The sequence below is a fragment of the Rhinolophus sinicus genome, chromosome 13 (assembly GCF_057876585.1).
Source record: "Rhinolophus sinicus isolate RSI-liver-muscle chromosome 13, RSI-T2T, whole genome shotgun sequence".
Lineage (NCBI taxonomy): Eukaryota > Metazoa > Chordata > Mammalia > Chiroptera > Rhinolophidae > Rhinolophus > Rhinolophus sinicus.
In genome coordinates, this window is record NC_142513.1 from 38,616,919 (window position 1) to 38,641,416 (window position 24,498).

Sequence of the window (24,498 nt, forward strand, 5' to 3'; positions counted from 1 at the left end):
CCTTGCTGCGGTCCTCCTCCTGCTGCTGCAGCAACTCAGGAACCGCGGCCATGGCGACGCGCACCTCGAGCGGGGGCCGCCTGGCTGTGCGAGGAAAGAAGAGGCTGGACCGCCGCCGCCAGGGCACTTCTCAGGGGCGGCCGCGGCCCCGCCTCCGCTAGCCTCCCTACCCGACAGTGGCAGGAGGCCTCGCGACTCCGCCACCATCCCAGAAGCCCCGAGAAAGGAGACTGGCGTGCCACGTGCTCCCCGCAGCTGCCTCCCCGGGACCCAATGCCGTCCATCTTGGAGCCGGGCAAAGAAGCTACGCGGAGCCTACCCTCGCTCCAGGCCACGCGGAAACCACTGACCGCAGTGCCACACAGGAACGCGGAAACAGGAAAACTCCCAGCGAGGCGCGTCTCAAGAAAGACCGCGCTCTACTGCGGGGGAATTTATTACTCAGCCAGGGTCCAAGATGGCGACGAGCTGTGACGTAAACAAGATCTCGTGAGAGTGATAGGGTACGATTTGCAGGCGTCCGCTCTACTGGCGGAGGGAAGGGACTCCCCACGAATCGCGTGCACCAGGGACCAGGGGCGGGGCGTGAGTGCCGCAGTGCTTGCTGGGGCCGCCGTGCCTAGGGCGAGGCCTAACTCGAGACGAAAGCGCGGGATCGTTGGAACTACGCGATCCGAGAGGTTGTTCGCGCTCTGGGAGTTAAGTGAAGGGTGGTGGCCTCTGAGGTACATACCCCTGCCTTGGGTTAGGCTACTGTTGAAGCCGTCTCTTCCCTAATCTTGACTCCCACCCCAGGGGCCCCTGCCGTCCTGTCCCCACCAGAGTTCCACACCTACGCGGAGCGGGAAGCTGCCTTCTGGGGATCACGAGAGAGCTCCTTGCTTAAGGCCGCTTACCAGTTGGATCTGACGTGACCCTTGAGAAGCTCGATTTCCACGTCTGTAAAACGGGTCGCAAAAGTACTCATTTTAGAGGGTGTGAGGGTTAGGTGAAAAAACTCAGATTACTTAGCAAAGAACGTGGTATTTAGGGATCCGTGGTTAATTGTTAACTGTAACTCCTGGCCGTTACAGGATGGGCTCTAGAGTTCTGTTTTTCTGTCTTACATATCGTCCTTCCTAGGCGTCCCATTGTTTCAGATCGAATACTGGGACGGCTTGCCCCAAGCTTTTTGCTATTTCGCATTTAAGAAGTACTGGTCTTTCTAGTATTGAGAGTCAGTCTTTGGAAAAATCTTGCCCAAATATGTCGCAAAAACTTACTGAACACCCTTTTAATGTGCAATAGCATACTGATGAAGCTTTCACTTCGTAGTTAAAATGTTTAACACATCTGGTACCTAACACCACTTTTCTCTTTAATAGGAATGCAAAAATTAAAAAAGGCCCTCGGCATTGCAAGGAGACTAGAGTGAAGTGAAAAAAAAATCTAAGATGAAGGCGGTTCAGACCATCTGCAGGCAGCTTAGAAATTCAAAGGTGTTTTTTGTAGAACCAACCCCTTGTGTGGGTTTCTCCACTTCTTACTCACGTGGCCGGAAGAAAAAAATGAACCCTTATGAAGAAGTGGACCAAGGAAAGTACTCTGATTTAGTACAGTCTGTCTTGTCATTCAGAGGCCATGCTCAGACTCCAGAATCATTGTTTGAGGAAGATACTTTACTCTATGGACCTGTGAGTAAATGTAAACCCCCAAAGCAAGATGAGGAAGCAAGAATTACAGAAAACTGGTTTCCACTTTTAAATCCAGAGAAAAGCTTAAAACCAAATACAACAAATGATGCTACAATTCCTTTGAAAATTCCTTTGCAAAGGAATAAGATACCAAGTGTGACCCGGGTCCTTCAGCAGACCATGACATCAGAACAGATTTTCTATTTGGAGAGGTGGAAACAGCGGATGATTCTGGAACTGGGAGAAGATGGCTTTGCAGAATATACTTCAAGTAATTTTCCCAATCCTGGTTCTGTATTGTTACTTTGTTTTCTAGACTGGTGTCTTTTTTTTAACTAGTGAGGAACTACTTTCAAATAATTATCTTTAAATAGCACTTTGTGTAGTAATTTACTTAATCTACTGTTATCACCATTTCGCAAACAAGCACAGAGATCAAGTAGTTTGACTAAATGATGTATAACATTCATTTATAAGCTACAAATTTAAGTATTAGAATTGCCTGTTTTCTTTGATTATGAAAAAGTCAATCACCTGATAATGGAATTCTAGTTGTTTACTAGGCATTTTGTTCAGACTCTAGTAAATATCCCCTTGTTCAACTTATCAACGCAGACTGACTTGTAAACAATAAGCCAGTACACATACTCTGTATTTAGATCTTGGTAAATTGAGATAATCAGATGCAACTCCTAATTTACCAACTTCTTAGACAAGTGAGGAGAATAGCTTCCTTGAAACAGATTCCATTCAAAAGTAAGATAAAAAGAAAGACCATTGGCACAGGTGAATTAGCTGGTTCCCATCAGGATTATGTAGTTGTCTTTTGTTAAAGCTAAGTGTTACATTGATCATTCATTAGACCAGGCTTCCCAGAGAGCACTATATGTACCTCTAGTGGTATGCAAGCACTTTTATTTTTAAGAGTAATGCACTTAATTTGAGGCATCTTAGAAAAAATTGTGTGAGTGCACACAACACAATAAACAAGTAGTCACGAGTTTTAAAAAGAAAAATATTAAGTATATAGGTGGCACCTAGATATGGCAAAAATGATGAAGGCCATACCCCTTTATAACATTCCTCAGCTGTGTGGGCCAAGAAATACATGCAGGGGCTGCCTTAAGAAAGTTCATTAGTACCAACCAAACTACGGACATACCTCGTTTTATTGTGATGCACTTTATTGCGCTTCACAGGTGTTGCATTACAAATTGAAGGAAAAAGATTATAGCTCACTTTATTTTGATACGTGCTTTATTACGGTGGAACTGAACCCGCAATATCTCCAAAGTATGCTTTTATTCTCTGCTTTCTAAACAAGCAACATAAAAAAGTCATTTAATGGCATCTTACTTTTTTTGTCAATTTCTCAAGCATCAGTTTATCTTTTGAAGATTGCTGAGGATAAGGAAGTCTGACTTTATATATGTGTCAATCATAGTGGAAATGGCTGGGGTTTATTTTTTTTCAGTTTTTTGCTACGCTGATTTTTTTATCCTAAAATATCCATCCTGCCTGTTCTATCAATCAGAATATTGGAGACTCATGAATTTTTTCTTTTTATTATCCTTTATACACTGGGACTTGAAAACATTTCAGTTTCATTCCTTTAACTTATTGAGTGAATACTCTGACTTGATGCTATCTGCAATAAATCTTGAATCGTTTAAAATTTATTTTGACAAATTGAATCATTTTTAATGTTCTGAGACTTACAATCTAAGGTATCCTGTATTCTACAGTTCATGTTCGTTGCCTCTTACATGTGAAGAACCTAGCCAGAGGCCAAGTCTTCAGTGGGTAATGAGTTGTCTGTTTGCTTGGCAGTTGATAAAGCAATTTTTCCTGCTTTTAACATGTTTGTGTTCTCCTTCATTAAACTAGTCTATAGATGAATACTACACCTCTTTTTCCTAGGTTTTAATTCCATCGGTCTTAAATCTCTTATAGGCCTTTCTTTCATGTGCTGACATTAAGTCCAACTGAGCCAAGTAAATTTGGAATAGAATAATGTAGTTGCTCAGTTGAATTTTATTTAAGTCTCCAAGTAATTTCTTGGAAGCGATTCCATCTTTTGCCAGTGGTAGAACTGACCTTTCAAAATCTTTGTAAAAATACCTGACAAACGTAATATGGTTTGATATTACCTCCTTAGATGAGATTGTTTTCCTCATTTTCTGTGGTTCTGTCTCCAAGCGTGTATATTTTCTACACTGTTTCTATGTGTATCTAAGTGATGGTCCCTGAATTTGCCTTCCTAGCTCTGTTGTGTGGTGATCTGGAATGAATAGGCTGCTGGTCCAGCTGTTTGCTTTTGGGCAAATTAACAGCTCTGCCTAGGTCTCATTCACTGAAATGGGGGTAATGATCTTTATCTTGTTGGTTATATTTGCAAGTTAATACAGTATTTTGAAAGCACCCAGGCCACTGCTTAGCACAACACCCCCTCTTTCTTCCCTTACCAAGAGTCAGGTGAATATATAGTACAGTGGTACCTTGGTTTTCGAACATTTCAGTACTCAAACGTTCTTCCGGAACAGATTATGTTTGAAAACCGGGGTACTACTGTATTTCTTGTGTTTGGTGAATATGTTTGTGGTCTCCTTTCTTTTTTTATTTTATTTTTATTAGTTTCAGGTGTACAAAACAAAGTAATATACACCCCTCACAAAGTGATAACCCCCCTTCCCTATGTGTTCTCCTTTCTTAAAAGTATATAAGGAAAAAAATTCAGGACAGAGCAATTATCTTAGGCTGTTCTATTCCTTTAAAAAAGTGCAGGAGAAGAATGTTACATATTTTCTTCCCCTCTCCCTAAGTCCCACACCATCCCCACAATTCATTTTTTTTAATTTGTGCCTTGATTTTCATTTCTTGCCAGTCAACAAGCCGGTTATTAAAAGGATTCCTCCATCATTTCTATGTCCGTAATTAAGTTTTAGTTGTAAAAAGAAGTGTAAACAGAATCACAGTTTCCTAAATTTCTAAAAATTATTTATCACAACCAGTTAATTTACTAAAATGGATACTTAAATTCAGAGTACCGTAAATTAGATCTGATCCTATAGCGCCCAGATCTTCCAATTCTAGTTTTGGCTTGATGCAGTTAGAAATACTTTATTTTGATCCATTTTATTGTCTAAGCTATTCTAGTCCCTTTGGTTTTCAAAGTGCATTCTTAGGTTTCACAAGAAGCTGAAATGTGGTGTCTCAGGTTGTCATTTAAAGGTAAATCTTGTGTGATTTTTAATTTTATTACTGAGTTTTTTAGAGTATTTTTTTAGTACTAGTTTGGTATTTTTTGTTTTATTTTTCCTTTTTTTCCCTGATTTTATCTTCAGACATATTTTTACAAGGGAAACAGTTCCATGAAGCCTTGGAAAGCATACTTTCACCCCAGGGGAACGTAAAAGAGGGAGATGAAAATCTCACATCTGGCTACATTGAAAGCATCCAGCATATTCTAAAAGATGTCAGTGGAGTTCGAGCTCTTGAAAGCGCTGTTCAACATGAGACCTTAAAGTATGTAGGTCTGCTGGACTGTGTGGCTGAGTATCAGTAAGTATTGTTTCCATCAAAATATGGAAGTGAATTAATTCAGGGTGGGACAGATGGTGCCTGTTAAGTACTGCTTTTTCCTCTTAACTCCTGCTTAAGGTGCAGCTTCTGTAAAGTCAAAATATCAATGTGATAGGTAAAAGAATTGGGTATTAGGCAGGAGGTAAGGGTGGATACAGAGGAAGGGCCACATAATCCTGTGTTCCAAAATCAAAGTATTTCTTGGAGGAAAGGTATAACTTTTCAGTGTCCCTAGGATGGCCTTTTTTCCAGCATATACCAGCAAGGTACTAGCCATAAGATCCAATTTGTTTCCTACATTTTCTTTTCTGTTTCCCTAAAAATAGCACCTTGTTAGTCCTGAAAATCAACTCTTCCTGGTTTCCAGGTAGTGTTTGACATGGATAGGAACTCTGAGCTTACTACAGCTTCCTTTGATTTTTAAATAGCTCTTTTTACTGTTTTTCCCACTTACTCCAGATTCCAAGGGTTGCTAAAACCTGCAGATACTCCTACTCCAAAAAAAAGTATGTGAGCACTATAGTAGGATGGGGGAGAGAAAAAAATCTGTGAGTGTAACCCTTGGAACTGTAGTTAAAATTTAAATTTAAAAAAAATTGACAATATTTATTACTCTACTTTGGAAACTGTGTTTAGGCCACCAAGTAGTTTTGTGCCATAGTTGCCTCATATTTGAGGAGAGTCCTCTGTGCCTAGAAATTTTTTTTTCCCCTTTCTTCCGTACCCCACCCCCCACTCCAGTTCATGCTGTTGTTTCTCAGTCTAGTTGTATAGGACACAGCTCCCTGGCCCCTGCTGGTATTATGAGCCTTGCGGTCCCTCGCATTGAGGCAGTCTCGTCGCCAGCTCACAGCCACTCACACTGGCTGCTGGCCACTCATGCTGGCCGCCGGCCACTCATGGTAGCTCACAGCAGCACACAGCAGCCCACGGCCGCTCATTTTGGTTGCTGGCCCCCCACACTGGCTGCCAGCTGTTCACGGCAGCACCCAGTAGCCCACGGAAGCACACAGCAGCCTATGGCCGCTCATGCTGGCCACTGGTCACTCCCAGCAGCACATGGTAGCCACAGCATCACAGTAGCCCTCAGCAGGACACAGCAGCTCGTGACATCCCACGGCAGCTTACGCTGATCTCTGGCTGCTCACGGCAGCCCAGCTCCAGGGAGAGATGTTGTTCACAATCTTAACTGTAGAGCAGGGGTGTCCAAACTGCGGCCACAAGCCAACTGCAACCCGCAATCCATTTTTAATTGGCCCACAGCAAATTCCAAAAATATATTTAGTTTACTTAAATAAACCAGGTGAGGCAATACGCACTTCACCTCGAGTGAGTGGCCCGGCTGTTTGTGTATTTTACCACATACGGCCCTTGGTGAAAAAAGTTGAAAAAAGTTTGGACACCCCTACTGTAGAGGGTGCAGCTCACTGGCCCATGTGGGAATCGAACCACAACCTCGGTGTTAGGAGCACGGCACTCCAACCACCTGAGCCACTGGGCCGTCCCCTTGAAATTTAATTGACTATTTTTGGCTGCCCTTTTGATTAACCAGTGGAGCTATACAATTAAAGGCCTACAAGAAATTGACACCAGACACATTTCATAGGGATTATAAAATATAATGAACAGTACTGCTGTTTGTTTGTTTTTTGTTCTGCACATAAAGAGCATCAACATTGAGAATGTAACCATTGAATGTTTTGAAACTAAGGTTTTAGAAATTGAAGGTTTTAGAAATTTTGATGGGTAATATATGCACCTGAAACTACTATAATATTGTATGTCAACTATAATTGAAGAATTACCCACCCTACTTTTTAAAAAAAGTTTTTAATGTGGTAAAATACACATAAAATTGACAATTTTTTTTAAGTGTATGGTTAAATACATTCATAATGTTACACAACTCTTACCACCATCCATCTCTAGGACATTTTTCATCTGATAAAACAAACTCTATACCCATTAAATAATAACCTCTCTATTCCCCACTATTTCCAACCCGTGGCAACTACCATTTTGCTTTCTGTCTCTATGAATTTGACTACTATAAGAACCTCATATAAGTGGAATCATAGTATTTTTCTTTTTCTGACTGACTTACTTCAATCAGCGTAATGTCCTCAAGGTTCATCCATGTTGTAGCATTATGTCAAAATTTCTGTTCCTTTTCAGGCTAATATTCCACTGTATGTATATACCATGTTTCGCTTATCTGTTCATCAGTGGACACTTGGGTTGCTTTCACATTTTGACTGTTACAACTAATGCTGTTTTGTACATGGGTGTACAAATATCTCTACAAGACTGCTTGTAATTTTTTGGATATAGACCAGAAATGGCATTGCTGAATCATATGGTAATTCTATCTTTAATTTTTTGAGGAACCATCATACTGTGTAATACAGGGGCTATACCATTTTATATTCCCAATAGCACACAAGTGTCCCAGTTTTTCCACATTCTCTGTAACACTTGTTATTTTCTGTTTTGGGTTTTTTTTGTTTTTTTGTTTTTTGATAGTAGCCATCCTAAGGTGTGAGGTGATATATCATTGTAGATTTGATTTGCATTTCCCTAAGAGTGATGTTGAGCATCATTTCATGTGCTGATTGGCTATTTGTATATCTTTAGAAAAATGTCTATTTAGTCCTTTGCCCATTTTATAATTTGGTTGGTTTGGTGTTATTGTTGTTGTTGTTGAAGTTTATGAGTTCTCTATATATCCTGGATATTAATCCTTTATCAGATATGTGATTTGAAATATGTTCTTCCATTCTGTGGATTGCCATTTTACGCATTTGATGGTGTCTTTTGATGCACAATTTAAAAAATGTTTCCTGTGACCCAGTGTGTCTATTTTTTCTTTTGTTGCCTGTACCTTTGGTGTCACACGAATAATAAATCATTGACAAATCCACTGTCATTAAGCTTTGGCCCTGTATTTTAAGTCTTATGTTCAGGTCATGGATCCAATTTGAGTTAATTTTTGTAGATGATGTTAGGTGGGAGTCCAACTTCATTCTTTGCATGTGGATATTCAGTTTTCCCAACACCATTTGTTGGAAAGACTGTCATTGAATGGACTTGGCACCCTTGTCAAAAATCGTGAGACCATATAGACAAGGTTTTATTTCTGGGCATCTCTATTTTATTCCATTGGTCTATATGTCTCTGTTCTTAGGCCAACACCACACTATTTTAATTATTGTAGCTTTGTAGTAAGTTTTGAAATCAACAAGTATGAATCCTCCAGCTTTGTTCTTTTTCAAGATTGTTTTGGCTATTTGGAATCCCTAAAGATTTCATACAGATTTTAGAATGGGTTTTTCTGTTTCTGCAAAAAATGTCATTGGGATTTTTATACACATTGCATTAAATTTATAGATCACTTTTAGTAGTATGAACACCTTAACAATATGAAACCTTACAATCCATGAAATGGAATGTTTCCATTTATTTGTGTTTTCTTTAATTTCTTTCAGCAATGATTTATTGATTTCTTTCCTTGGTTAAGTTAATTACCAAGTGTTTTCATTCTGATGCTATTATAAATGAAATTGTTTTTGTAGTTTCCTTTTCAAATTATTTGTTGTTTGTGTACAGAAATGCAGTTGATTTTTGTGTGTTGACTTTGTATCTGGCTACTTTGCTGAATTCATTTATTCTGCAAGTTTTTTGGATAAATTCTTTAAGGTTTTTGACATAAAAGATTACACTATCTGTGAACAGAGATACTTTTACTTCCTCCTTTCCAATTTTCATGCTTTTTATTTCTTTGTGTTGCCTAGTGCTCATCCAGTGCTTTGTTGAATAGAATTGGTGAAAACAGACAGCCTTGCGTTGTTCCTGATCCTAGAGGAAAACCTTTCTTTCATCATTGAATATGATGTTTGCTGTGGGTTTTTCATATGTGGCTTTTATTATGTTGAGGTAGTTTCTTTCTATTCCTAATTTATTGAGTATTGTTATCACTTAATTTTTCAAACGCTTTTTCTGCATCAATTGAGATTATTCTATGGTTGTCTTCATTCCATTAATGTGGTATATTACATTAATTTTGTACATTGAACCATCCTTGCATTCCACTAATAAATCCCACTTAGTCATGGTGTATGCTGCTGAATTTGGTATGTTAGTATTTTGAGGATTTTTGCATCCGTGTTCATAAGGAATATTGGTCCATAGTTTTCTTATAGTGTTTTTGGCTTTGGTATCAGGGTAATAACTGGATTCACAGAATGAGTTACAAAGAGGTCATTACTTTTCAATCTTTTTAAAAAGTTTCAGAAAGATTGGTATTAGTTCTTTAAATGTTTGCTAGAATTTACCAGTAATGCCATCAGGTCCAGGCCTTTTATTTGCCAGGATATTTTCAATTACTGATTCAATCTTCTTATTAATTGTAGATCTATTCATATATTTTATTTATTCATGATTTAGTGCTGGTATGTTTGTGTTTCTCGGAATTTGTCTGTTTCATCTAGGTTATCCAACTTTTTGGCATAAAATTTTTCATAGTACTCTCTTATCTTTTTTATTTCTGTAGAATCAGTAGTAATGTCCCCAATTTGATTTTTAATTTTTGTAATTTGAGTCTTCTCCTTTTTTAAAGTCCATCTAGCTAAAAGTTTTTTCAATTTTGTTGATCTTTTCAAGGAACAAACTTTTGGTTTCTGTATCCTTTTTCTATAACCTATTTCCTTTATCTCTACTTGAATCTTTTATTTCCTTCTTTCTGCAAACTTTGGGTTTGCTTCTTTATTTTCTAGTTCCTTAGGTTGTAAGATAACATTGAATCACAAGCTATAAATATTTCCCTTCACACTTTTCACTGTGTCCCATAAGTTTTGGTATTTTATGTTTTCATTTGTCTTTTATTTTCTAATTTCTCTTATGATTCCTTCTTTGGTTAAGAGTGTGTTGTTTAATTGCCACAATTTTGTGGTTTTCCAGTTTTACTTATTGTAATTTCTAACTTCATCCCACTGTGATCAGAAAAGATACTTTGTATGATATTTATCTTTTTAAATAAATCTTGACTAATTTGTGGCCTAACTTATGGTTTGTTCTAGAAAATGTCACATATGCACCTGAGAAGATTTGTGTCCTGTTGTTGGGTAGAGTGTTCTGTATGTCCGTTAGATCTGGTTGGTTTACTGTGTTGTTTTAAGTCGTCTATTTCCTTACTTATCTTCTGTCTGGTTGTTCTATCCATTATTGAGAATAGGGTATTGAAGTCTCCCAACTATTATTGTGGAACTGTATTTCTCCCTTCCATTTTTGTCATGTTTTGCTTCATATATTGTGCTGGTCTGTTATTAGGTATGTATGTTTATAATTGTTTTATCTTCTTAGTCTATTGAACCTTTTATTAATATATAATGTAGTTCTTTGTCTCTTTTTACCCTTTTGGATTTAAAGTCTATTTTCTCTGCTGTTAGAGTCACACTTGCTCTCTTTTGATTACTATTTGCATGGAATATCTTTTTCTGTCCTTTCACTTTCAATGTATTTGCATCTTTGGATATACAGTGAGTCTCTTGCAGATAGTATGTAGTTGGTTCATGAGTGTTTATCCATTCTGCCTATCTCTGTCTTTTGATTGAAGTGTTTAATCTATTTACATTTAAAGCGATTGATGATAAGGAAGGACCTATGTCATTTTGCTATTTGTTTTCTATATGTCTTTTTTGTCTCGTTTTCCGCATTTTATTGTCTTCTTTTGTTCATTTTGTAGTGAAATGTTTAAATTCCTTCCTCATTTCCTTGTGTATATATTCTATATATAGTTGTTTTCCTTGTGATTACCATGAATATTACACTTAACATCCCAGTTATAATACTCTAATTTGAATTTATACCAGCTTAATTTTAATAATATACAAAAACTCTGCTTCTTTAACAGCTCTGTCCCCATCAATCCCTTTCAGTTGTTGCTGTCAAAAAATTATGTCTTTCTACATTGTGTTTACCAAATCATAAACTAATCATTTTTTAGATTAATTAGTCTTTTAAATTATATAAAAAACAAAATGTGGAGTTACAAACCAGTTATAGTAATATTTTTAGACTGACAATTTAAAAATATATATGTGACTCTCAAATCATGTAGAAAACAAAAAATGGAGTTACAAACTATTATTACAGAAATACTAGATGTTATAATTGCCCATGTATTTACCTTTATTGAGATCTTTGAGCATCTTTAAGATTCTAAAAAAGTCTTTGGTAGATCTGCCATCAAATCTTTTTCAAGGACAGTGTCTGTTGAATTTTTTTTTTCCTTTGAATGGGCCATACTTTCCTGTTTCTTTGTGTACTTTGTGCCTTTGTCGTTGTTGAAAACTGAACATTTGAATTTAATATCGTGGTAACTGGACATCACATTTCCCCTCTACCCCAGGGTTGGCTGGGTTATGTTTATTGTTTTGGATTTATTACTGCTGTAGGCAATGTCTGTGCCAAGCATCAGCCTGAAGTATAAACTTAAGGTCTTCTCAGGTCTTTTCTGAGCTTGTGCCTTTCCCTGGATGTGCTCAATCACTTTCTAACTTCCCTCATGTATGCCGTTACATTTGGATGTCATAGTCTTAATGTCTGACTCCCAGAAGAGAAAAAAGAGAAAAATAAAAAGGGAGTGGTTCCAGCCCTTTAAGTCCCCTGGAACTCACATCAGCTGGAGGGAGAGGGGTTTGCAACAATGGGGGAGGTACAACAACAATGTCCACTGTCCTCTTTTGTCTGCACCTGTGTGATCAGAAACAGCAACCAGTGATGAGAGCACAGATCCCTGATTTGGAGAACATGGTCCTTCTGTCCACTCTGACTCGCACAACTGTGTACAAGCTACTCTAGGAACATGTACACAGCTGCCTGCCCCATGAATGAGGAGTGGGGAATGATCGCTACTTTTGTGCTAAGAGCTGAAAATTGACAAAAATTAAACACAATTCACCCTCTAAGCCTTCAGTAAACTATATTTCCATAACAGTTATATCAGACAGATTCTGCTGTTGCAGTTTTTGTCTAGGTGGGCAGACAGATTCCTGGTGCTTCCTACTCTGCCATCTTCCCAGAATCCTTCAGCCCCATTCTTTTTTCAACTTCTGTTTAAAAGTTTTTGTGATTCTGTGACATGTACTATCATTTGTCCCCACCCCCACTTACTAACAAAAAAATGCTAAACCGTGCTTGTTTTCACCTGAAAATGTATGTTGGAGATCTTTCCTTATTAGCTTATATAGATCTGCAACATTCTTTTCTCTTTTAATAATTTTCCTCATAATTAACAGCTGTTAACACTTTGTCACATTTGCTTTAAATTTTTTTAAAAGAAATACTATAAATTAAGCTCACGTCACCTTTAAACACCTCTTCCCTTCTCTTACAATCCCCTGGCCAAAGACAGTCACTGCTGTTTGGTACTGTGCCTTGCTAGTCTACTTTCTGTACTGTTTACCCTACACACAGAACTATGTGTAATGCACACACAGCATAATCCCAGTCTACTCTCTGCACTCTCACACACATGTGCACACACACTCAACACTATGTGTAATCCACAAACACAACACTATGTCTTGTTACATATCTGAAATTCATAATACATAGAAATCTCTAGATCATAAATCTCTAGTATCACAGAACTGAGATATTGGGCTCTAAAGCCAGGTTGCCTGGCTTTTCATCTTAACCTTAGGCTACTTACCTAGCCTCTGTGTACCTAAATTTGTTCATCTGTAAAATAAGACAAGTAATAGTACCTACCTCATAGAGTTGTTAAGAAGAATAAATGAGACATTCCCTATACAGTACTTAAAATGCATACTATCTAGTCAATAAATGTTAGCATTATTATTTTGATCCTGTTCTCTCTTTTTACTGCTGTTTACTATTCCATTGTATGAATGAACCATACCCATTTCCCTATTGGAAACATTCAAGTTATTTCTAGTTTTTCAAATTACAAACTGCAGCAGTGAATGTGTCTCCTTGTATACTACTGTAAGAGTTTCTCTAGGCAGATACATGGGTTCGTTTGTTTGTTTTGGTGGTGATATATGCAGTTAGGGTAAATTCAGTTGATCTGAAGTAGCCCTGGGCATGAGTACTTACTAAGTTTTCCAGAAACTGTCACTTGCACCCAGTATATCAAACCATTACTCTCCTCCAGTCCATACCTAAAGGAGAAATTACTGGGTGAAAGGGTATGTGCATTTTAAGTTATCACATATGCAAGTGTGCTTATTTGTGCACACCTTTAACAACACAATGTTAGTAATTTTATTACCATTGTATCTTGTAATTCCAATCTGCATTTCACATAAATTAAGCTGAGCATCTTTTCATTTGTTTAAGAGCTATTTGTAGACTGTCTTATTGCAATTTTTATTGGGTTTATACTACTAAATATTTTTTTCCACATTAGGTTCTACAAGTTATAGTACTTGCTAGAAACAGTGGTCCATGGCAGAAATCTTTATTTTTATTTATTTATTTATTTATTTATTTATTTATTTATTTATTCAAGGAAGAGAACTGGGAATAGCAGCTAGATTTCAATGTCTTAATATAAAAAGAATATAAAATAGCCCACTGATAACTTTTAAATTTTGATTATATGTTGAAATGATAATATTTTTATATGTTGGGTTAAATAAAATATTAACATTTCACCTGTTTTTTTTTTTTCCTTTTTTTGATGTGGCTACTAGAACATTTAAAGTGATATATGTAGCTTGCATTTTACTTCTAATTTTAGACAGTGCTACTCTAGACTGATTTTATAAATACCTTGCATAAGTTGTAACTCTAGAGCTGTGTGACAGGTAGGCCTCATACATTGTACAGAATCTCCCTTTGAACTGCTAATTTTGAAATTGAAGTCATGAAAGACAAATTGAACAGATAGAGCCTTTTGAGATTCACCAGTTGTTAGTCCATTCACCCACCCTGTGGTCCTTTGACTACCGTTGACAAGTATAAAATCCTACCCAGATGGGGGGAGTGGGGAGGAATGCACTCATTTTTTTATTTTAAAGAAAGTGGGGGCAGGAATCCCCCCCCCCCAATATCTCTAATAGTAAAACACCCTACCGTGTGTGTAACCTTTTAGGGCAGGAACCAGGTCTCCTTATTTGTATTTCTGTATATAGTCGTTGCCTATTAAGTGTTGATGGATTTGTATCCCACCCTTGGTTTTTCTGTTATTTTTGTTGTTGTTTGTTTTGTTTTTCGTTGTTTTTACATTTTTATTGGAGAACAGTGTGTTTTTCCAAGACCCATCAGCTCCAAGTCAAGTTGCTGTTTTCAATCTTGTTGTGGAGGGTGCAGCTCACTGGCCCATGTGGGAATCGAACCGGCGACCTGGGTGTTATGAGCACTGCTCTCTAACCAGCTGAGCCAACCGGCCACACCCAGCCTTGGTTTTTGAGCAAGAGAATTTCTGAGACACTATGATGGTTTAGTCTTTTATGATGGGGACTTGGCTACTGGTCTGTTGTGGTTCATTCAAAGCAAAATCAATTAAGATAAAGGAAAGGAGGCCATGGAGATCCAAAGGAATTTCAAGATAGTGTAGAAAGTTGAACTGTGGAAAAGTTATCTCCCAGCATTCCCACATGGTCCTGCACCTATAGGTCTCATTGTTGCAATTTAGGAAGCATTTTCCATCAGACCTCGGACAGGCTCATTTACTGAATAAAGGGCTGAAAGGAAAGAGAACATCAGACCTTTCTAATCCTAAGAAGTGAAGCTCAGGGGAGCTGTGTTTTTGGAAGGTGGAGAATAGAAGCAACAGTTATTGGGTGAAAATAGTAAACTATACGTGAGAGGGTTAACCTAATAGAGTTTTTTGTTTGTTTGTTTGAACTGCTACCTACAAAGACTTCTTTTGGTTTCTCTTTAGGGACAAGCTGTGTGTGATTGATTGGAAGACCTCAGAAAAACCAAAACCTCTCATCAGAAATACATTTGACAATCCACTGCAGGTTGTGGCATACGTGGGTGCCATAAATAATGATTCCAACTACAGCTTTCAGGTCAGGGCACTGAGCCTCTGCTTAAAGCTTTGCTCAATGGTTGTTTGTAGCTACTTAACTCCTTATGGTTCTTACTCTGTATCCCACTGCTTACTCTGTTTCTTGTCCATCTACCACTTTAAAAAGCCCCTTTCCCCCTCTTCCTAGGCCATTTGTTGTTCCAGTCTATTCTTCAGTGTCTAATCTGTCATTTTTGTGTTCTTGTGTATCCTGGTGCAGTCTTTTACCAACCATCTTAGAAATTGAGTTAGGAGATATTACTGTAGCTTGTTTTGTTCTGAGTTTGCCCTGGAGTAAGAAGGAAATGAACCTAAACTCTGATCCTACTGTTTCTTCCTAGGTTCAGTGTGGCTTAATTGTGGTGGCCTACAAAGATGGATCCCCTGCCCACCCACATTTCATGGACACAGAGCTCTGTTCCCAGTACTGGGCAAAGTGGCTTCTTCGACTAGAAGAATATACCAAGAAGGAAAAGAAACAGAATATTCAGAAACCAGGTTAGGGACAGGACACTATTTGGGACCATTCAGCACTTTTTCACAGTGCTGGGAAGATATCTTTCTTTAGTATGACCTAAAATGGAAGTACCACAGGATCTGAGAGCTATATTAGCACAGCAGAAGTATTAATTTGTTGAAATTTTTTGCAACCAAAAGACTGAAAAGCCAGGAAAGTTTAAATGTAAAGAACTGGACTTCAGCATATAGAAGAGCAACTATGCTACCTCTGACTGATTTACCTGAAAAAATGGCCAGCAGAATTAGCATAGCGTTGGTGGCTCTTGAACCCTGAGGACCTTCCTGTGTCCCAGGCAGGATGCCCAGTCTTTGAACTGAAATTGGAGGGCAGTGAGGCTTGGTGTTCCAAGCATATCCCCTGGGTACAGCAGGAGGGAAGGGGCCATCCACCCCCAGGGAGTGGAAGGAGAATTCGCATCAGCCAACTACTATGGCCAGTGCAGTTTCCTAAAAGTTATTTTATATATTGGGGTTCTTTATACTTTTCTTTGAGGAAAAACGCTTCCATTTAATATTTTTGAAAACTAAATATGTGGTTCCTTAGCCTTGAGTAAAAATTGCTCTCTTGAGCATATTCACCATATCATTAGCAATACCCCTTGGTATACCATCAAATAACCCCCAAAAGTAGCCAGACTGCAGTCTGAGACTTGTAATTATAGATATTTTCATAGCTGTATTCTGGTTTGAGTGAATGAATCATGTCCATAGAGAAAATGTATCATTTGTGGAATTTTTTAACTATGGGGAATAATAATACAGTTTATTAATTTTTTTTGTTTTTTGTAGCTAATAGAAATTATTAGTTGTCACTGGGTTTGGGAAACTTAAATAAAACCCCACTATAGCCCTGGGGGAAGATTCTTTGTTTAATGGAGTGGGTTAGCATTTAAGTTACAGTTGCTATCTTAAAATCACAGGGTGCTACAATTACTTTTTTCTTTTGTTAGCCATTAATTGTAAGAAATAAAATACAACATCTGAGTAAAATAATGAGGCTTTTGGTTTTGTCTTTATTTAATTTTTTTGTGTTTATAGATTAATTTCACAAACCTGGAAATTGTTTAGATTTTGTTTTTAAATTCAGAATTTTACCAGTGGCCCAGTAGAAGCTTTGGTATGTGTTTTATGTAAATGCATACAAGGAGGTGTCCTAAACAACAGTCACCTGGTAAGGAAAGTAAGGTTCCAGTAGGAGAAAGGGGATATAAGGCAACCTTTTATTGACTGCACACTTCTGAATTTTTTCAAGCAGCATATTTTCCTGTAGCTTATAATTTCTAAAGTCAGAAATCAAATGAGAAAATTAAAAATTGTACCACCAGATTTTGCCACATTGCTCTAATAAGCCTCACTTTAGAATTTAGGAGACTAGTTCCAACAAGATTTCATTTTAATACAGTTCTGTTGGGTTAATATAAATGTGCATTGGACCTGACACTTTGGACCAAGAGTCTCCCAAAAGAATGGTGGCATGAAGGGTTCCATGAAGACCCTCAGAATCTGACCAAGAAAACATGGTTGGTAGGAGAACAGTGAAGGTAAGTCCCTGGGTAGGTGTCCCTGAACCCCACAAGGGCACCCCAGTTTCTCACTACAATCATGATAAATAATACTCAGATCTCACCAATTAAAGAAGTCTTAATCTGGAAAGGAAAAAGAAATGTCAATGAAAAACAGTTATTTTCCCTAGGTAGTAAGGCATAAGAGGAGAAAGCCAAATCTGAGTTTCTAAATGAGTCAAAATTTCTCAAGAATTAACATGTATATTACTAATTTTTGGACACTACCTGTTCCCCTAAGAGATACATAGCATGTAGTAAACTCCAGTGAAATGAAACAGGATTTGTTATGAGATTCTCCAAATGAGGTAATTAAAATACTGTTTAAAGGTGATGTATATGCTCTTATGAGGGGGCTTCCTCACAGAAGTACAAAACGTAGCCTTACAGTCATGAGCTTTGAGAATCCATTAAATTCAAAGCTGTCTGCATTCTCTTCTGCAATTCTACACATTCTTATTAATGCACTTAATAAGAATGCATTTAAAGCAGCTGACAAAAGCTCCATGCTGGCACTAAAAGTCAGTTTTTTCCAAAAAATGAATGCCTTCTTTTCCCCTTAGACCTGGCTTCTTGCTCAGAGCCATTAGCGACTTTTAATCTGAGAACACTAAGCTCTATAAACCTATTACAGTTCTAGGAAAACGTGTCAACATTTGACTTATGGTTTCATATTTACTGACTCTGGTAAATACAGGAAGAGGGTTAGTCATAAGTCTGTGTTTCTAGGTAACCAATTTGCCTACCAGCTTTAAAAGGAGCTGTAGAGGGGTAATTTGTTTTAATCACTGCATCTTTCCACCTGAGCAATTAAACATTTGATTATAACCTACCCTTCCTCCCCCAAACACAAAAAGTTAAGCAAGAAAATATTTGGAACTTTTTAAATACTTCAGTTTGGAGCTGGTGCCATAAAGAGAAACAAATAACTGTCTTAAACCAATCAATTACTAAGTAAAAAGCAGAACTGAATCTCCCTGACTCCCTCCTCCTTCCCCTCCCTTTTCTCCCTTCCTGCCTCTGAGGCCTACAGGTTAAGCAAAGAGATGTGCTATTGATGGAAGTATAACCTACTGAATCTCTTAAGTTATTTATACTATAGAAGGGAGCTTGAGAAATCTCTCTGGGGAGATAGATGCCCGATTAAGCAAAAGGCTTGTATGTTGCCTTGACAATAACAATTGTCAGGTTTGAGCAACGCATTTGTGCAGATCCAATCATAAAATGATCTAGATTACGATTTCAGTTTTTTCCTTTTTGCTCAAGAGGTAGAGGGCTAGAGAGAGGGAGGGAGGGGGGAGAGAGAATAATAGACCACAGATAAACTTTAAAAGTCCTTGTCTTTGTTTCCCTAATCCCATTTCTTTCTCCCCTGAGACAAACACCATTATAAATATGGAGGGTATCTTTCCATTGTATCGTTTTATACTTTTACCACCTGTGTTAGTCTCCATGAATAATATACAGTTCCGCTTTCTGTGTTTGGATTTTACTTGCTTTGTCTCAACATTTGTTTTTGAGATCTCTCCAGGTGACCACTTTCAGAGCTAGTGCATGGCTTTTAACTGTGCTGCAGTATTTCCTCACACTTTATTGTCTCATCAGTGGGCTGGCAGGCTAACAATGTTTTACTATTATTGACAGTGCTGCAGTGAACACCCTTATGTGTGCGTGTTTTCTGGCACACGGAGGCGCATGCAACGTGGTGGAAGAAGGGTTTGGATCGTGGCTCTGCCACTTACTAGTTCTGTGAAGCTAAGACAAGTTACCTGACCTTTCTGTGCCTAGTTTCCTCATTTGTAAATTGGGGGGGAATAATAGTACCTACTATTATGGTAGTAGTAGAACAGTGATATAAGCACTTACAACAGTGCCTGGCACATTGTCATGCAGGGTCTCTGGTCCCACTCCCACTCTCGGCAGGTGGACACAGAGTACGGTGAGACCAAATAGGAACACCAACGGATCCATGGATGGGGGGGTCATACCACTATATTCTTGCTGGCGGCTGGGTTGGAGACACAGGAAGCAGGAGCCACACGATCCATAATCCGCAGTTTGCTTCTCTGCCAACCGCCTTGCCAGCATAGCCATGGCAGATATATTAGTGGCTAATGGCTAACCAGTTAACAGCTAATGGCCAACCAGCCACAGTGGATGGCCATCTGGTTACAGCTGATGGCCATCTAATAACCAAGCCAGTGCCTTTCCATGTGAGGCCAAGAGCCTGGAAACTGGTCTCCTGGCTCTTTCCGCACACTCCACCCCTCCAGGGTCTTGCCTCACAATCTACGTGACAAGCATCTTCTGCGAGGGGCCCTGTGCTAGGAACCCAGCTCACGAGAAAAGGTTCCAGTTCAGCTCAAATAATGCCCCAGGGGGGTGTCCCCTGATGTCTACTTATACAGTCGGTGTCACCCGAAGCAGCGAATCTTCCACGGCAACCCGGGGCTGTACCAACGTGCCAATCTAACAAGATGACGGCTTCGCTACATCAGTAAAAGTGTGGGCCCCATCCACTATTGCATTAGCCCATAGGCACCTACTGGCAGAAAGAAATAGCAGTCATGGGAACCAACAATGGCAAATCCCTTCCATCCGGGAGGATACATGCTAGCTTTTCATCCTGAGAAAGGAGGGTCACTGCCACCGGCACCTTTCCTGGTTTGTGGTACCAGATCTTTATGGCAGTGCTTGGGTTCCCGTGCGTAGTTTCAACATGTAACAGAACAGGGGACCCCGTAATAGGCCATAGCAAGAGCACATAGGTTCCCCGCAAAATCGTCCCGGCGTCGGGACCTCCGTATACCACAGGCACTTGTGGTGGCCACTTGGCCACCACCCCTGGTGTCACTTGTAAATCATGGATCAAACTGGCCCCCCATTGGGCTCTCAGGTCCAACAACTGAAAGTGGGGCTTTTGACCTGCCAGGGCCAAGTCCATTGCTGCCGTTCCCCTGCTTTCAAGCATGTGGGTGCTGGCAGCAAAATGTTTCCATTTCTGCCGTAGCCTGGCTTTAACAGAGTCTCACTTGTGGTAACTTGTAAGTGAATGGGAGTGTCCGTTTGATGTAACAGAGCTTCTACTGGTACAGGCCCTCCCTTCTGTGGTCTCTCATTCAGGATTCTCAAGACATCCCACAAATGCGAGGCCCAGTAGCGCATCGTGGGAGGGTGTTTTGACACCTGGAGACCTTGCTTCAAAAGGCCGTTGTAGCGTTCAATCATGCCAGCTGCTTGTGGATTGTACAGGGTATGAAACAACCATTGTACGTCCATCCTGGCAGCCCAGTGCTGCACTTCTTGCCCCGTAAAATGAGTACCCCTGTCATTTTCAATGACTCGTGGGCACCCATAGAGCGCACACAGCCGTGTAAGAGCGACCACTGTAAGTCGCTGATCCACAGCTGGACACAGCCAAGCAAACATCAACCCCATAGCAGTGTCCACTGCTGTGAATGGGTACACAGCATTGCGGGCCTTAGGCAGGGGTCAAATGTAATCCACTTGCCAGCGAGTGAGGGGCGCCCTCCCTCGCGTAATCTGCTGTGTCTCCCAGGGGAGCCTCCGCCTTTGGGGGCTGTCCTGGGCACAGACGGCACAGTCATAGCAGGCATCTGCTATCTCCTGCCATTTCAAAGGCAGACCCCAGCATCTGCTCACCTGCCACATGGTTCGGCTTCCAGCGTGCTGCAATTTCCTATGCAGCCAATGAGCCACATCAGTGGCAGGAGCCCGTTCTAAATATCGGACCCGTGCTAGGGCATCTGCTTCATCATTACCTGGGGACACTAAGGGGGAGTGACCTATGACATGCATTAGGGTCACCTCCTTTCTCTGCCCTAGGTCCGAGGTCCTGCCACATCGCTTGACCCCACAGTGGACAGTGTCCTACCAACCAGTTTTGGTGTTTCCATGTAGGGAGCCACAACGTTAGGCCCCAGAACACCGCCCAGCTGTCAGTACAAAAAACTAGGGGCCCGGGCTCATGGCTGATTATCATCCACACAGCCCGTAGCTCAGCCCACTGGCTACTCTGGCCCGTCCCAGTATCAAACCAAATGGTGTCTGTTTTGGGCTGCACACAAATAGCCATCCAAATGGCTGCAGCTCCTCGGCTAGAACCATCAGTAAACCAGGCATCCTCAGGTACTGGGGGCTGTCCTTCTTTGTAGGGTGAGGGCTCCAAGTCCTCCCAACTGGGTGGAGCATTTGGCATGGCCTGGGCTACAAGTCCAGGCCCCAGACCCTGTTGTAACTCTGTGCTCGAAGGGTTTGAATTAAGGGTGCTACGTTGCTCCAAGTAGGCCCTCCACTTGGCGAGGGTGGTGGTCTCCGCCAACCCCGTTTTGGGCCCTTGGGTCCAGTACGCACCCACCCATGGATGGGATAGGCTGTGCAAACCAACACCTGTGCCGTCCCTGTGATGGCTTCTGTGGCCACTAGGGCTGCATACACAGCAGCCAGCTGTTTCTCTATTAGAGAGTAGCGGACCTCCGCTCCTTTCCACAATTGGGACCAAAATCCCACTGGCAACCGGAGACGCTCCTGCCATTGCCAGAGACCCCAACCGTACCCCTCTTGAGTTACATGAACATCAAGTTCAAATGGGCGGCCAGGGTCCACTACTTGCAGAGCCTGTGCCTGCTACATTGCCCGTTTTGTGGCAACAAAGGCCTTGCATTATAGCCTCTGTCCAATCCCATGAGGCCCCCTTTTTTATCATGTTATACAAGGGCCTTGTCATTTGTGCTAAATGTGGTACAAACACCCGCCAATACCTCAGCAGACCCAAATACATCTGCAGTTGGGAGACGTTGGTCGACCAGGAAAATGCTTGTATCTTATCAATAATCTCTTCAGGTATGACCTTTGTCTTACCCGACCACACAACACACAAAAACTTGACAAATAAGCCAGGGCCTTGGACCTTTTCCTTGTTCACCGCACAGCCACATGACTTCAGGTGGCAGAGAAGAGAGGGAGTTGCTTGCTGTAAATCTGAAAGAGAATCAGAAGTTAGTAATATGTCATCAACATAGTGAAACAGGACCACAGAGGATGGGCGATCCCACTGTGCCAAGTCCTGGGCTACGAGCACATGGCAGATAGTGGGGCTGTGCAAGTATCCCTGTGGAAGGACTTGAAAAGTCCACTGCCGCCGGTCCCAAGTAAAAGCAAACTGCTCTTGACACTTGGGTGCAATGTCAATGGAGAAAAAAGCATTGGCCAAGTCCACTACATAGTGATACGTTCCCAGGTGGACAGTCAGACGATCCATTAAATCATGAATTGAAGGCACTGCAGCGTGCAAGGATGGCGTCACCTATTTAACTCCCTATAGTCCACAGTCATTTGCCAGGTCCCATCTGGCTTCTTGACAGGCCATACTGGGGAGTTAAAGGGACTGTGCATTGGCCTCACAGTATGTGCCTTCTCCAATTCCAAAATTGTATGATTAATCTCCTCCTGTCTTCCTGGCAGGCGGTACTGTCGCTCTGTAACCATGCGCCGGGGATGTGGCAACACTTGAGGAGGGCGGTGAGCATGTCCACGTGTCACTGCTTTCACCACCCGGATCCGGAGACGGAACTCTCCTACCGACGTCTGTAAGCTGAGGCCATGTAGCACGTCCACCCCTAGAATATACTTCGGAACGGGGGAGACATAAACCTTATAGGTACGGGAGGGAAGCCTTCCTATACCCAATGGTAATGAAACAGCTTTCACAGTCACAGTCTTTCCCCTGTGGCCATCAATGCAGATTGCTGGTCTGGGAACAGTTCTGGGTTCCCATAGACAAGACTGCAGTCTGAGCCAGTGTCAACTAGAGCCAAAACCCTCTGCACATTAGAAGGGGACCAATGGATGGATAGTTCCACGTGGGGCCTCTGGTCCCCGCTTGTCCCCTCTGACCAGGTACCTTGGCCCCACCCCTAATCAAGCTGAAAGGAGTTGGCCTCAAGTGGCCGCATGAAGTCCTAGAGGGACACGGGTCGCGTTTTCCCAGACTTCTCCTTTAGGCTTCTCTGGAATTGCTGTTCCAGACACAACTGTTTCCAAAGTTCCAACAAGAGTGCATTGGGTTTCGGTCTATTTTTTCCCGATCGACCCCTGCTGCCACGAGATCACGCCACATCTGTGCGCGTGTTACTCTGTGAGACCCACAACCTCGTCCCTTTACTTTTGACTTGGGCTTCCAGGCCTTAACTACTCTGACCTCCTGTCTTAACTTCCTTTGCCTCTGGCTTTCAACATCCCCTAGAGTGGCCATGGCAATGGTAACTTCATGGATCCGCCGCTCCATATGGGGCATAAGAATGGCAACCAAGGATCCAAAAGCACTCGCAGGTGCAGTATCCAAAACCAGATCTCTCATGCTGCTTGTAAAACGCTCGTCATCCGGCCCCTGCGTATTAGGGTTGAACATAGCATGTCTCATACTCATTTCACAGATGATTTGAGTAAGTTCAGTATACGATTGCCATTGACTCACAGTGTCTGGCAGCTCACCAGCCTCTCCCCATACCGTGCGTACCGCAGCAGTGAGCCACTACATTAGAGTGTGGTTGCCCTGGTCTTGGGCCAACCTATGGCAATTATGTAACCTTTGTCGCAGGGACAGATGCCCTGTCACAGAGGCTAGCTTTTCCATCTTGTCCGGGGAGCAGAGAATGCTGTCTGCTCCCTCACCCCATAAATGCAGCAGCTAAGCCAGGAGCAGCTCTCCAGGGCGCTGTCAGCATCACCTCCTCAGCTCCTGTAACTCAATGGGAGTGTAAGGGGTGTAGGTTGTGAACTCAGTCACTGCTGGGTTGTCGGCAGCAACGCCCCCGGGGCCCAAAGGTTGCTCATGCTTCACCTTTTGCTGCATGATGGGCTGGGCATTGGGGTCGGGAGCTACATCGCTTCCACTCCTGTCGTCTGCCTCTGCCTCGGAGTCTCCACTGTGCAGCTCCTCCTCTAACATGCGGACCCGAGCTTCAAGCATCTCCCCCTGGGACTGCAAGTCCTGTATCTGGGCTGCTTCAATAAGCGCTTCCCCTGACTTCTGACACAATGTGGTGAGAACCTCCTCTAACTGGTGGTTCCAAGCTTCCAGCACTTCCCACGGGGGCTG

General features: G+C 41.3%; 3 protein-coding genes across 7 annotated transcripts in view; 1 reads left to right on the forward strand and 2 right to left on the reverse strand.

The window, feature by feature from the left end:
• Positions 1-393, reverse strand: part of SNX5 (sorting nexin 5) — a 23,122-nt gene extending 22,729 nt beyond the window's left edge. Inside the window, exons 1-2 of the mRNA XM_088789277.1 lie at positions 351-393; positions 2-84 (exon numbers count right to left, since the gene is read on the reverse strand). Of these exons, the coding sequence (XP_088645403.1) occupies positions 2-52 (51 nt within the window). The 5' untranslated portion in view covers positions 53-84; positions 351-393. The remainder of the gene's footprint in view (position 1; positions 85-350) is intronic.
• Positions 360-16,809, forward strand: MGME1 (mitochondrial genome maintenance exonuclease 1). 5 transcript variants are annotated; one of them, XM_019710714.3, is made up of 6 exons: positions 592-680; positions 796-937; positions 1,365-1,944; positions 5,018-5,234; positions 15,166-15,298; positions 15,639-16,809. In XM_019710714.3, exons 3-6 carry the CDS (start codon positions 1,434-1,436, stop codon positions 15,798-15,800), a joined length of 1,023 nt encoding a protein of 340 aa, XP_019566273.3. In that variant the 5' UTR covers positions 592-680; positions 796-937; positions 1,365-1,433; the 3' UTR covers positions 15,801-16,809. The 5 variants fall into 5 exon arrangements, with proteins under 5 accessions (XP_019566274.3, XP_074174258.2, XP_019566272.3 ...); XM_019710715.3 differs by lacking the exons at positions 592-680; positions 796-937 and adding an exon at positions 360-503; XM_074318157.2 differs by lacking the exon at positions 796-937 and having other exon boundaries at positions 551-680.
• OVOL2 (ovo like zinc finger 2) overlaps positions 16,810-24,498 on the reverse strand; it is a 47,975-nt gene continuing 40,286 nt past the window's right edge. The window contains exon 4 of the mRNA XM_088789280.1: positions 16,810-22,379. Within this exon, the coding sequence (XP_088645406.1) occupies positions 21,982-22,379 (398 nt within the window). The 3' untranslated portion in view covers positions 16,810-21,981. The remainder of the gene's footprint in view (positions 22,380-24,498) is intronic.

Bases quoted from the DNA above. Each gene is read 5' to 3' on its own strand.
- MGME1 (XM_019710715.3), top strand. From the start codon at position 1,434: ATGAAGGCGGTTCAGACCATCTGCAGGCAGCTTAGAAATTCAAAGGTG. The intron at 5,235-15,165 runs GTAAGTATTGTT...GTTTCTCTTTAG, and splicing joins GACTGTGTGGCTGAGTATCA to GGACAAGCTGTGTGTGATTG. The intron at 15,299-15,638 runs GTCAGGGCACTG...GTTTCTTCCTAG, and splicing joins ATTCCAACTACAGCTTTCAG to GTTCAGTGTGGCTTAATTGT.